The sequence below is a fragment of the Jatropha curcas genome, chromosome 9 (genome assembly GCF_041381405.1).
Source record: "Jatropha curcas cultivar XTBG-Jc1 chromosome 9, XTBG_Jcur_1.0, whole genome shotgun sequence".
Taxonomy (NCBI): Eukaryota; Viridiplantae; Streptophyta; class Magnoliopsida; order Malpighiales; family Euphorbiaceae; genus Jatropha; species Jatropha curcas.
In genome coordinates, this window is record NC_143159.1 from 3,804,675 (window position 1) to 3,819,099 (window position 14,425).

Below are 14,425 nucleotides of genomic sequence, written 5' to 3' on the forward strand. Positions count from 1 at the left end.
ATTTGAAAATAAAATTAATGAATATCTAATTTTGAATACTATTCACTGTTTATTCCTTATTCCTTTGTTAGATAACCATTAATTTGAAGGTTGAAGTGCTATTTTTGTGCTTATGATCAAAAGATCACGCGTTTATACCTTTTTCGCTCGGCATTTAATTTGCTCCCTAATGGACTTAAAATTGTACGTACCACATAGTGTTTGCAGACCAAAAGAAAATGTAAAATGTAAAAGCTGAAATTTATATAAATTTTAGTTTAAAGTAATAAAATTTTGTCAAACTTTAGGCACTAAATGATAATTTATCTTAAATATTTTATATTTAACTTTTTATTTTTACTAAAAATACTAATAAAAAGACTAAATAACTAATGAAATGAGATAATAGAGAATCAAAATGAGAGAACCATCAATCTAAAGTTTGAAGTTTAAACCATAAAATATTGTAATTAGTTGAAAAATGAAATTGGCACAGGCTCTCATTGGGTCCCAATACAACACGGGCAAAGATGATCTGATGGATACAATACAATCATAATCACAGAACTATTCTGATTATAATTACTTAATAGCCCATGGGTTTGATGGTCTACAATAACTTGGAACTTGGCACTTATTCTGCTCCAAAGCCATAAACATGGTCTTGGTCTGGTCCAATTCTTGCCTAACCACTCCACATTTTGGGATTGGGTTTGGGCCTAAGCACTATATTTTCTTTATAATATTTTATGTTATATTAATGGTGGTCTTTTGTCGTGAGCGGACGACTGAAAATGGTAAGCTGGCTCCTGTCGTTTAATAATACACAGCCTCTCTGGAAATAAAGGAAATTTGCTTCTCTTTCAATAACAGCCACCATCAAATGCATACCCAAGTGTTCGAAAAGAGAGATTATAAGAACTATTGACCTGCTTCATAATTAAGATGCAAAACTAGACTTCAAGCAAAATCGTTGAAGGAAAGAAGAAATTGTACACAAAATCTTACAAAATACATACATTAAGTTCAAATCAAAATTTTAGTTCATAGCCATAATAATTCCACACTACACACCCTGAGAGCCATCTTCCTGGCAAATGGCTAATGCCTTCTACTTGGTCTGCATTTCCGAGTAAAAGCATCAACAAAAAAGGAAAGATACATATTATCGAATAGAATTTCAAGAAAGAAGAATAAGAAACCAAAAGAAAACAAACTGAAAAAAAATAAAAATGTTCCAACTTGTGTCAGCAGAGGTAAAAACACATTCCTCTTCATCCAATTTGCTTGTCACTTTAAAAACTTCAATCAGTCTAGCAGGTCAAGTAGTTACAGTGCTGGCAATGAAGAAGAATGAACTAGTGTTGAACCAAGAAGGTCATTGCACAAACTTGCCCCTTCATTAGTCTTATTGTTCTCTGCTCTGGGGCTACTACCAGCACTGCTATTCGAAAGCGAAGCAAATGTAGTCTTTTGTAAGACCCCAGTAGGAGATGAACCTATCTGAGGACTATTATCCCATCCTTCCGTCATTAAGTTTAGAGCTGATGAACTCTTGCATTCTGAACCACTATTATTTGTATTATGCAAAACCTCTCCAAGGGGACCGCCCATTGAATTTTCCCAAGAAATGGGTATCCAATTTGCTTGCCTTTGGCTTTGTTCATTAAGAACACTACCAACTCCGAGCCCCATTTGTATTGGATCCAAATCTCGCGATAATCTTAATGGAGAAAGAGTGACTCTTTCATTGTTTGGTGAGGACGTGGAGGACATGTAGTCTGTATGAGCTATAGTAGGGATTGAAATTGATAACTGAGTTCTATCTGATTGCACATCAAGTTGAGGCCATGAAACAGAAGATTTATCAGACTGGCTTTTAGGCCAATCATCGATGAATTGGCGAACAGAATGCTGCGAAACAGTTTCCTGGTCAGTTAGGTCCTGAGAAGAACCAAAGTTCCGACAACTGATCAAGGAAGAGCTATTCTGTGATGGGTTAAGAAGTGAATCAGAGTTGACAAGTCCAAACTCAATTTGTGAACATCCTTTTGAAATAAAGAATGTGTTTTCTTTAGATTTCATGTCAATGTTGGACGATAGCATGGACAAGCTGGGTGAATCATGCAGTCTCTCACCCACCTTCTCTTGATCAAGAAACATCCTGCGACGTAACAAAATATATGAATTGATTAATTAATTGAAAATATATATTGCCTCATTAGTCGTTCCATACGACATGATTTGATATTAGAATGCAATTCTTGAAATAGAATTTAGTTCTTTTCATTTCAATACAGGAAAGGCAACTCTTCTATATATTTTTTGATCTTTATATAAATTTTACTTTTAATATTAGAAAGGGGACTCCATCTCCATCTTCTGGCAAATAGAAGTTCACCTCCATTAGACTCAGCCTAAACTGAAATTCTTAATCTAATCATCAATTTTTATTTAGTTATTTAAAAATAAATTTAAAATAAGATTCGTTGAAATTAATTACGCATTCATTTCCGTCTTCATTTCAACATCAAAGACAGCTTTCCTTTTACCTGCTAAGGGGAGCAGCAGCCGAAAGATTAGATGAGCTATCTGGCTGTAAGTTCTTGAGCTGCTGCTGGTGATGTGTAATGGCGAGGCTGTTCGACGAGCCGCCGCCGGAACCGCGAAGCCCCACCACTGATGCTGACAAAGAGGAGGAAGTAGAGGAGACACTGGGCATCGGCTTTGCAGTGGTGGTTGTAGCGGCTGCGGCGGAATGGCCTGATTGGCCTTCCACAGGCTTTCTTGAACGATGGCGGCCCCTGTTCATATGCCGCTCACAATATTTCTGATCGGCAACCGCATCTCTTGAGCACCGCCATTTCTTCCCATCCGTTCGACGACACCGTCCTGGCTCTGGATCGGTGTTGCTAGAGAATCCCAGATGGAAAGTACCCCATGACACTGAAATTAACATCAGAACAAAACACCGAAAAAAATTATGTACAAATAAATATATTAGAATTCCAACACTTTTGGTTTTTCTCTTAACTAAAAGTACTTGATTGAATGCAGCTAAAACATTGGAATTTTTTTTTCCAGCAGAAAATGCCTTAAAAAATTGCATATTTCAAGGACCAATAACTTATGCTTAGTGACAATTTGTACTTTGATTAACAGAGCACTACGAGGAAAACCCAAAAAAAAAAAAAAAGTACTTATAGAAGTAATCTTACTGTTAGAAAAATTAACCATTACCCAGGAATCCAAATATAGTAACTTGGCAAATCAAAACTGAAAATTTGAGAATCATTTTGGAAGACAGACATGCAAATCCTATGGAAAAATTAAAAAACAAAAAAGTTCTCTTTCTTATCAGGATAAAGAGACAAAAAAAGAACTTACATGTATTGGGTCTGAGAAGTCCGCCTGAAAAGCTAGAGAACCCAGCAGAATCAAGAGCTTTTCTAATAGGGATGAGCAGATTAGATGGTATAGGAACATTAGCAGTAATGTACTTGTAGATCAAGGCCTGATGTTCAAGCTCCATCCATTGAGATGGACTAAATGGTCCTCTAGCCTCTGTAAAAGCTCCATGCATATTTGCACTGTTGAAGCTTCCATAATTGTACCCTGAAAGATGAAACAAGAAAAGATTGGGTAAAAGCACAGTGGAAGAAATGCAAAGCACAAAAAGCCAAAATTTCAAAGGCATATGGCTAAATAACTGGAAATGGAAAAAAAAAAAGGGGCTATCTTGGTAAAAAGGACAAAAAAGAAATAAAGAAAGGGGTGTGGCAGGGAACCCGAAATTATAAGCTTTCTGTGCAACATTTAAGGAGCTCCAATAATCATGAATTTCTTGTCTTTGATAGAGCAAGAAAATAAAAGAAAAAGAAAAGAGAAACACAAAGAATCATCAACCCAGTCAGAGTCATTCAGATTTTTCTTGCTGCTCCTGTTTTCTCCTATATAAATTTTACTTCTTTTGTACACACTGATCTGTGTTGGTTTAATCGCCAAAACCCCTAACCCAGAAACAGAAAGACGGATTTCATGGGATAGAAAAACAAAAATTTATCCACTTTTTCTTTGACATGACTTGAAACAAAGACGACTCCTAGAGTTTCCCTGAAAAGACTTCCAACACTAGTAAGAATCAAAGCCCCCAGTTAGCCAATAACATCCCATCTTTAAAATCAGACCAAACGTCTAATCGTTTACAACCACCCCATATTTTTATGTAAGCTTTACCCGTAAAGCCATTTTCATTGTTCTCCCCGAGAGGGAACCAAAGATATACGCATGTATCGCTTTCATTTTCTCAAAATAATATGATATGCATACCCCAATAAATATACACCTACAGTACCTGTATTTCTATTATAAGCAGAAGTGAGGTGAAAGTAAGGTAATGTGAGATTTTGAGAGCTCCTATCAACAGTAAGACTTTCTGATTTAGGACAGGCGAAGCTCAGCATCTGCTGCTGCTGCTGTTGATTCCCATCAGGAAACAGATTAGTGGCATTAGATTTAAGTAAAGTGTTTCTCTGTGGAAGCAGCATTGACTCAGTTTTGGACAGTTTAGAGCTCCTCCAATCATCTTCAGTAGTACCGGATCTCTCTTGCTTGAGAAACCCAGATCCGTACCACTTGTGCTTTGTCTCAGGATCTGAACTAGCAAGAGATGCAAAACTACTGCCAGTAGTGTCTGAACCGGCCACTAACCCCTCCAAACCAACCACCCCAAAATCCATATAGAATTAAAAACCCACTTAAAACTACACCACCTCAACACTTGAGAAATATTGAAGCAACGGGTTATCAGCAAAAAAGACAAAAACTTCACGGATAGGACTAGGAGACACAAGCATTTTGGGGTTTAGCTTAAAAACTTGATTTAGAGCTGGTTTATGGTTTTATGCCTATAAGCTGGAGACTAAAAACCAGTCTGGTTTTTGTTTGAAGACTTGATATTTTGGAAAGATAAAATAATTGGAGAGAGAGAGAGAGAGACTGAGGAGGTAGGAGAGAGACTGACTAGACAAAGCTGGTACCAAATACCTTATATATATCTCACGCAAACTAACGAAGGAAATATAAGTTCAATGTTACGAGGAAAACTGATGTAGCAAGAAAAGGGCCTGTGTTTTTTTTTTTTTCTCTTTAAAGATTAACCCAAAAAAAAACCAGAGGAAGAAGAAAAACCCCATGCATAGGTTTTAAGTATACTGTAAGCTGAAGAAGTTAGTGAGTTTACAATAAAGTCCTTAACAAGAAAGACTATTTACTAAAGAATTTTGTATAAAGACAGAAATGACAAGGGGGGTAAATGTCATTTCAGGTATATTCGTTGTCAACCCTCCTATTAAAAACTTCACCTCCTCAGAGACATAGTTGATTGTCCCACTCTTTTAATTTTATTTATATTTTTTTTTCCAAACTACTTTTTATAACGTCTAAGAGTGAGACTGTGAAAATAAAAATAAAAATAATAAAAAAAGTAAAAAAGTTTTAGCCTTGCAAAGTCCGCTAGCGGTTCCAATGAATCTCTCTCTCTCTCTCTCTCTCTCTTCTTAAAGTTGAAAGGTGTAAGGAGTGGTGGGCTGCATGAACAAAGATGCATTGCCACGTGACAGACGCCACTCGAAATTCTAAATCTACCCTACTCGCACCCACATTATGCCTTATATACTCTCTTTACTTTTTTTTTTTTTTTTTAATGCATAAATTTAACCAATGCACTTTAACTATTACTCTTAACTCATTAAATATTAAAGGTGTGTTAGGCATAGGTTGTTTTAGTAGTTTGTAGTGTTAGATATTTTTTAAATAATAAATTTTATTTTTTATAGTGATTAATAATATAATATTTAAATTAATTTATAGAAATTAAGGTTTTTAGAGATTAAAATATATTTTATAAAAGGTTAATTCATAGAATGTTTAATTTTTAGTATTTCATATTTATTAGACACTTCAATTTTTAAAATTATTTTATTCAACATTTTAACTTATAAAATTAAATTAATTAAATATTTATTATATATTAAAGTGAATAAACATTTGTTTAATGAATATTTAAGGTTGTATTAAGATGAATATACATTTGTTTAATCAAATTTTATATTTATATCTCATGTGTAATAATAGTCGGTCCTTTTTCCTTAAATTTGCTATAGTAGTTGGTCAAAGATACTATATTTGTATTCTAATAATTTCCCAATACAGAGGACCCAGCGTTGATGTGTGGTTTTAGTAAGGGATGTGCATTAAATATCTGAATTTTTCAAGGGTATAATTGCATTTTAGTTAATGAAGAATGATTATATGATAAACTTTATAATTAACCCAATGTTAAACTACTATATTATGGAAAATGTTTTTCCTAGGAGTTAATTAACGAACTTGCTAACCACTTTTTGTACTATGTAATCAATTTCAACAACAATGTCCTGTGAATAATAATAGTAATAAGGTCAAGATGGGTCCAGTTACCTTGATATGCAAATCAAGTTGGGCACACAAAGAACCACTCCATTTAGTGCATTGTCTGGTATGTAAACTGTCACCCCAAGGGGGGGAAATACAAGGATGAAATAACCCCAAAAATGTATGTTTTTAACCTTTTTCCATTTATATAATATATAGTTCCCTTTGGGTCCATAGTTAGAACCAATTCAAATACCTTGTATGAATCAAATAGATGCAACATTAACTACAATCTACCAGCAATGTCTCCCCAATTTACTCCAACCCAGAAAAACTATTAAAATTCTTAATTTATGCTATCATACTTTTAATTAAATTAATTTCATATTTCAAAAATTTTTTTGTTCAATTTGAAGAAAAATGCATAAAAATGATAAATTTATGACAAATAGTAATAGATGGTGAGGTATTGAATGGTGACCATAAAGTTTTGGGTATAACCAGAAAGTTTAATCCTTATTGAGTCGTAAAACATAAAAATTTTTTATTCTTCCCGCAAAGTGCATTTTTGGGAGATCAAATTTATATTATCTCTTTTACATGAATTGAGATTTTTTACTATCATAACCAACGCCTTCTTAGTATATATATTCTTTTTAAAATAGGAAAATTTGAAAAATATTTTTTTCTTTTAAGATGGAAAGTCATTTTTTATTAAAATTTTTAAATTTTTTATTTGACTATGAAAATATTTTCTAACATTATTTTAAAAGAATTCAAAAACACTTTTCAGGTAAATTATTATTTTTGAGAATGAATGAATAAAAAAGGGGTCAAATTTCTGGTTTCTCCTAATTTCATAAGCTACAGAAACAGAACTAGAGTTTCTCTTCCAACTTTCTCTTGCCTCCATAATGGGAAGCATGTCTAGTGGCGAGGGACTTGAAGCACAGTGGCCTTCAAGCTTTTGCATTGACTGATAAGGTCCCATTTCAGTACAAAGTAGCAAAGGAGACACAAGTTTTTATTTCCATTAATTATTAAAGTCCTAACAAGATACTCCCAGCTCCCCTAAAGCTAGAAAAAATAAAATCCCTTTGTACAAACATCAAGCTCACTGCTAGCTAGCAATATATCAAAATTCCAAAACACTGATTTGGTCACCATCGTATCGCCATTGCCTCCAAGTGGATACATGGATACAGCAACTTCTTACTAGGGTATTTAAAAAACATAATTATTTGAGAGAGGACGACGACGGAGATTGTTCAAATCAACTTTATTGTGAATGGCTTACGCGTACTGATTTCCATTATTGGTTTGTTAGTACTTCGTAGCTATCACTCTGATGAAGAGTGAAGACACTGTACTGGGTCCAGATTCTTGACATGGCTTGTTATTGTTCACACACACTCTCTCTCAGCATATGGGTCAATTATTGAATTGCTTGATGATTTAATCAAACAATTTTCATATGTATTCTGCATAATAAGTACTGGTTCGCAGCTTTAAATCCATTTTCTTGACTCCAATAACGGCATTTTTCAAACCTGACAATAATGCCAAGGAGAAAGAGATAGGGTTCTCTGAATCAATGAAAGGATTTTCTTTTATTTTATATATTTCTGTTTCATTTGCCGGAGAAAAGGAAACTGCAAGAATGATTGAAAGATTTTTTTTTTTCTTTCTTTTTATAAACGAAGTTGGACAAATCGAAATGGGCCATATAGAATATAGATTGTACGCGTCTATAGTCCAAAGGGTCGAAGGTGAAAAATATTAAAGCAGACTGTACCTATTTCACTCCACAGTCTTTGACGTTGTGATTGTTGGGTGGTGGCAGAGAATGTAAAAGATAACATTCATATGAACACATATATTGACGACGGAAACCTGCAGCGATTTCACCCATAGAGAACTCAGCTTCTTGTAAAGATGCCGCTGTTCATGTGCGTGTGTATATACATATATGTCACTGTCACTTGTGAATATACTATATATGCCTAATTCTCAGTTGCGGTTTACACATTATCAGAATCAAGTGGGAAGGAAGGTCCTATATATTAATTCTATGCCAGCTACAACAATTGTTTGTCGTAAAGGGCAATTTTTTATCATGTGTTTGCTAATGTTTTTTTCGGCAATATTAATTATTTTAGTAGTTATTAACTATTATAGTAAAAATATTAATTTTTAGTTGATTGTTGTTTACATAGCGGTTTAAATTAAAAATATTTAGTAAATATAGTTGTTTAACTTAAAACGATAAAAATGATAATTCAAAAAAAAGAAAAATAATGGATATGATATTCAAAAAAGTTAATTAAAAGCTAAGACGCTAAACACTTAAAGCTAAATATTATGGTATTTAATGTTTCATAAGAAAAACTCTTACAATCTAAGTTATTATAAATGTTATGTCAATGAACACTGTAATTAATAAAATAGAGTTTTAATTCGGTCAAAATACTAAAAATTAGTTCAAAAATTATTGTTGCATAAGTTCTACATTGAATAAGAACTAAACCAATAAAAAATAAATTTTTAAATAAAATATTTATAACCATTCATTGTAAAAAGATAAAATTAAAAATAATTCTTAAAAAAATCTCTATTTTTATGGATTTAGTTTATAAATAAATTGAATTTATGCAAATTTAATTCGAATTGCCACTATAAATTTAATTAATTAATTAATTAAAGCTTCTATTACCTAAAGATAAATATAAGTGAACTCTAGGGAAGAGAGAATTGTAATAAATGGTATACATAAGTGGTTGAAGTAAAGAATAGGCAAAATAGAGGAGTAGCCGAGTAGGCATGCTTTTGATGCATCCCTGTCAAAATTTTGGAAGTAAGGAAGATAATTTTGGAGAACGAAAATAATAAATTAATAATATTTTTTTTACTAAATAATTAGAGAATTCAAAAATGTTGAAGGCGACTGTCGCCCCCATCCCACACATCCGTCATTGTTGAGCATGGCCCGCGCTTCACGTTTCACTATCATGCTCTTGCCTTGCTAAAATTCCCAACCATACACTTTTAAATTAAGAAATCTGAATAATCCAAAATTGGAAATGTTTAATTATTTGCTCATACTTCTATATCCCTATCCTACTATGAGTTCCAAACTTACAATCCATTCCAAGAATTTATATAAATTATATTAGAGATTATATTTAAAAAACTGTCATATTTAAATAGTAGATTTATATAATTGAAAATTTTAAAATTTTAAAACATAAAAGTGATGGAGTGGAGACCAAATTTAGAATTTTTTTTAGAATAAAAATCATTAGTTTGTTTTAAATTGTAATAGCTCTTTCACTAAATGCATTTCCGTAGGTTTATCTTATGTTCGTAGAAAACTGAAGCAGCTTATCGGATTAAGCACCTTTAAATTTTAAAACATTTATCTTGTCGAATTAGTTCTTATTAATACATCATTGTTTGGCGATAACTCTTTGCATAACATTTATTATTTTGAATAAAATTAAACACTATTATTATAAACATTATCATTTATGTTATTGATAATTTAATATTTATGTTAGAGTTTGAAATCTATGAGAGCAAATTATAAAATACTCTCTCGATTAATATTTGATGAAATGTTAGTTAAAATGCTAATTGATTGAGGAGGAAAAAAAAAATAAAAAAGAAAACATAACAATATATGGATGAAATTGGATCTGAGTGGACTTTATAAATGTATATGGGACCAAGAGAAACGAAAAGGAAAAGAAAGGCGCGTGGCGGTTGCGAAGGAGGGAGTCCAATACAATAGAAGACAATCGGAGGATGGCATAGAGAGAGAGAGAGAGAGAGAACCAAACCAAAAAAAGACAAAGCAAACCAAAGTTCAAAAAAGCAAACATATCTCTCTCCCTCTCATCATATCATCTCGGAATCCCCCATATTATTATTACTATTATTTTTTTTTTTTCTCGGAGAAGAGAGAGTGTATCTGACGTTGACGTGTCGAGAGAGGGTGTGGTCTAGACAGCACCACGTGGGCCCACGAGATGGGGGGTCTAATTATGTAGTATTTTAGTAGTAAAGGGTAGGGTAGGGGCATAGTAGTACACAAAAATAAAAATTATGCATATGGCCATATGGGGAAGAAACTGGAGATGATAATGTTTGTTGTTGGGCTTAAGATGATGATAGAGAGATAGAGCAAACCTCGCCTCCCATTTGCCGACAGGCCTCGTCTTGGCCCACCACCTCCTTTCAACCCCATTGCGTCATCTCCTCTCTCTCTCTCTCTCTCTCTCTCTCTCCCTTTTGATATTTTCAGCGTGTGGGGCTATTGTATGTGGTGGACCCTTCCCGTCCTTTCAATTCCCCCCCACACCCACACCCACACCCACCTTCCCCTCCATCTTATTATTATTATTATTATTATTTTCCTTATTATTTTTTTTAAATAAAAAGTTTATTTTTATTACTTTTTTTTTTTGAAGGGATTTTTACTACTTTATATTTGAATTTTTAAGTCACAAACAACACCGTGTGGGACATAAATTATTGAGAATTAAGGATGGATTTCATATCAATTTTGGACTGCTACACTTTGATTTGATTTGATTGCTTCTTTTGTTTTCTTTGGCATCACTTTGTTTGATTACTGTTTGACAGCAAGCGAGTCAATGCCACACCCACCTTCTTAACTCGCCACCGCTTGTCCTCGGAACAAATTTATCTTTTATTACTTTTTATTCCAATTAATTAAATTTTCCTCAAAAAATAAATTAGAAATTCTCAAAAAACTTATTCTTGAATCTTCCTTTCAAAAAATAGATAAATTACTAAATTACTATGATTACTATATATTAATTGAAAAATATTATCTGCACGCTTCATAACCGTTTGCTCTGAATAGATCAACTAGACGCAAGCCTTCAAATCTTTTCAAAATTCAATTTATTTAAAATCGACAATCGATCCTTTAAAATTTGCATTGTTCCTTCAGATTCAACCAAAAAAAAACCATAAAACGGAGTTAGAAAATTATTTTTGGATGATCAACAATTTCACTTTCAAATGTCATGACCACTTCAAGTCTAACGTAGTAATATTTTTGGTAGTAAGATTGCAACGAGTAAAATTTACTCTAACCACCAAATCTCCTATATTTAGGTTATTAATTAATTAATTTAATTGAATGACAAAATAAATAATTTATAAATTAATTTTGTAAACCTTCCATGCACTAAGTTAAAAAATGAAATTTATTTAAAAACGGATGGTAATTTTGGTTGCTTCCTTTACATGGGGTAACAATAATTAGTTTACTGAGGAAAAGCGGTGAGAACATGTTGAAATTGGAAATGGTCCAGCTAAGTTCAATTGACTTCAATGTAAAACACCTAGCTGCCACTTAAAAAAGCAGGGACTTCCTTTTCCATTAAAGGTAATTTCTAATCTTTCCTTTTTGGCTCAACAGATACACCAGCTATGAGTCTATAACCGACCCAAACTCCACAACACTTTAACAAATTTTTTATTACATTGATATTTTTAGGGTATTCAAATAAAAAACCCACGACCTTATTCAATAATATATATAAATATTGTTGTTAGTTGCTTCAGGCCACGCATGGAGCCAGCCCACCCAACCTACGACTATCTATCTACCGAGCTATCGCTATTACTTGCTGGCAGTGGCTCTGCACGCTTGTCCTGCCCCCCACAGTCAAAAGCTAGCCATGGTCTATAAACCATGTGAAAATTATACGCTTATAGCTTCTCCGATTTCATATGTAGCTCACGCAAGAAGCAAGAAACCAACACCTGGCTGGATGCCCTAATTTCCGAACAAAACAAAACCCTATATTTGACGGCTCCATTTCTTCTTTCCTTTCAAAGAAGAAGAAACCCTAACCGAACAAAATAATGAGGGGAGGGGAAGAAAGAGAGAATTAATTAATTACTGGTGATTAGTTTAATCCTCTAATTGATACTGCCATGATGGTCACGTGACTAGCACACCCTATATATTATAAATTTTTTCTAAAATATTGAAATTGAGTAATTAGGTGGCCGTCGATGTAGTGTCGCTGACTCAAAAGATCATAGCTTTGGTCCCCTCGAGCAACAATTTACAGTCTTTTCTTTTCTTTTGTCTGGATGAAAGGGATGATTATCTCTCTCTCTCTCTCTGAGTTTGAGGGGGGAAAAAGAAAAGAAACTTCTGCAAGTTTCCAAGGCACAAGAGAGATAGAGCATTGGGAAGGACATGGATGGATGAGACCAATATATAAAAAATTAATTTTTTTTTCTTGTCTTTTGGGTTTGAATTAGTGTGTTGTGTTAGTTTGTTGTTAGGATTTGTCGACAGAGGCATTGTGGGTCACAAATGTCTTATAATTTAGGTAAATAATACTAGTAGTATATTCATTTAATCATAATATATTTATTATTCTATATCCATTAGAAAAAAATAAAATTAATTTTAAAAAAAATATAGTAATAATATTTCTACGGTTTTACGAGTCCGAAGAGTGTATAATCCCAAAGGTATGTCTTATCACCTTTTGTGTTTCTTGGTCAAAATAAACAAGAAATAAAATGTTCAAAGAGCCACCATGCCTGTCCTGTTCTTGCCTTGTCCAAGAACAAGTCTTTTTAACTTTAGATGCATCTAGTTTTGTGTCTCCTTTTTCTAAACCTATCCTCCAAGGTTTTGTAGGGGCTGTCTTTCATATTTTTTCATTTCTAAATGGTCATCTCTCCTCCCTTCTCTCATCGGTTTTTGCATTCTTCTCCATTTCTTTATCTCTCTCTGTGTTTTATTACAGCCTGTTGTTATTGTTATTATTATTAGTTTAATGAAATTTGGATCGAGGATCTTTTTCTTTTGTTTGATTAGCTAAATGACCAAATAAACAAAATCAATAAACTTGGGGATTTGATTAAGAATCAATTTGTTAGAAAACAATATTTTGGATTTGATTTAAACAGTTAAGAAAGTTTAAACTAAGATTTTTTATTGATGAAATAATAAATTTTTATATAAATTGATTGATTAATTCTTGGAAAATCTCCCAAATGAATAGGTAGTAATTAATAATATTATTATTGGAATGCGTATGATCTAAAATTTAGTCCAATATGGAAAGGAAAAAGTTAACAGTAGTTATGTCTCTAATGCTATAAACAGAGCAATTGGGCAACATGAGATCTCTACTAAATAAAAACAATTGCAACTTTTTATGAACCCTAAAAGGTTTCCCCAATGCCATTTGCACTATAAAATTGCTCTGCACCTTGTTAGAAAAGCATGTGTTTAAGGTCTCCCACACGCATACACGTTTGACTCTCTCTTTCTGTACGTATGTGGGTGGGTCACTTTGAATCCATACATTTTAGTATTTTTCTTTTCCACTAAAAGAAAAGGCAAGTGCTTTATATCTATTCACTATTAGAAAAGGGAAAGAAAAATTTTGACTCGTTGAATGCATAATGTCTCTCGAATCAAGCAGTATCTTCAACAAGTTTGAAGTATCAAAACAAAAGAATGCAATTTCCCATAGGCCGTACGTAATCTTGGATGGTTAAATTTCCAAGACCAACCAAATTATATATGTTTTAAGGGGCTAATTATTATAATTTAGTCTCTAATCTCCATTGTTTAAGACTTGTTAATTAGTTGAAGTTTGGACTCCACTCATGCCATCCATTAGCAATATGCCATATAGCCCAAAACCCTAGAAAAAGATATGCTTTTATATGAACGAAGAAGAGATCAGAGTATTATATACTACAATCTGCACTTTCAAATTTTTGGCAACGAGAAGATGACAGAGACACAAGTGCAAGTGAGATTGGTAAATCCCAGAAATGTTAGCTTAACATAACACCTAGAGATGCTTCTCACATCATCTTTTTGTACTACTATTAAATATAAATCTATGAAATAATAATTCATTATATAATGAACTATGGTCCCATATGATCGAGGTGCTCTATGTAATTTCGATTCCCATGACGCCTTGTAGGTGTAAGTATCAAGGGTTAATCTTGA

The 14,425-nt window shown here is 33.0% G+C and overlaps 1 protein-coding gene across 2 annotated transcripts; it reads right to left on the reverse strand.

Moving 5' to 3' along the window:
- Positions 1-983: 983 nt before the first annotated feature.
- Positions 984-5,147, reverse strand: LOC105631006 (growth-regulating factor 6). Of its 2 annotated transcripts, none has more exons than XM_012212999.4 (4): positions 4,334-5,147; positions 3,367-3,594; positions 2,532-2,925; positions 984-2,143 (listed from the first exon to the last, which is right to left on the reverse strand). In XM_012212999.4, exons 1-4 carry the CDS (start codon positions 4,716-4,718, stop codon positions 1,309-1,311), a joined length of 1,842 nt encoding a protein of 613 aa, XP_012068389.2. In that variant the 5' UTR covers positions 4,719-5,147; the 3' UTR covers positions 984-1,308. The 2 variants fall into 2 exon arrangements, with proteins under 2 accessions (XP_012068389.2, XP_089581905.1); XM_089725779.1 differs by lacking the exon at positions 4,334-5,147 and adding an exon at positions 3,768-4,291.
- Between the last annotated feature and the right edge of the window lie 9,278 nt (positions 5,148-14,425).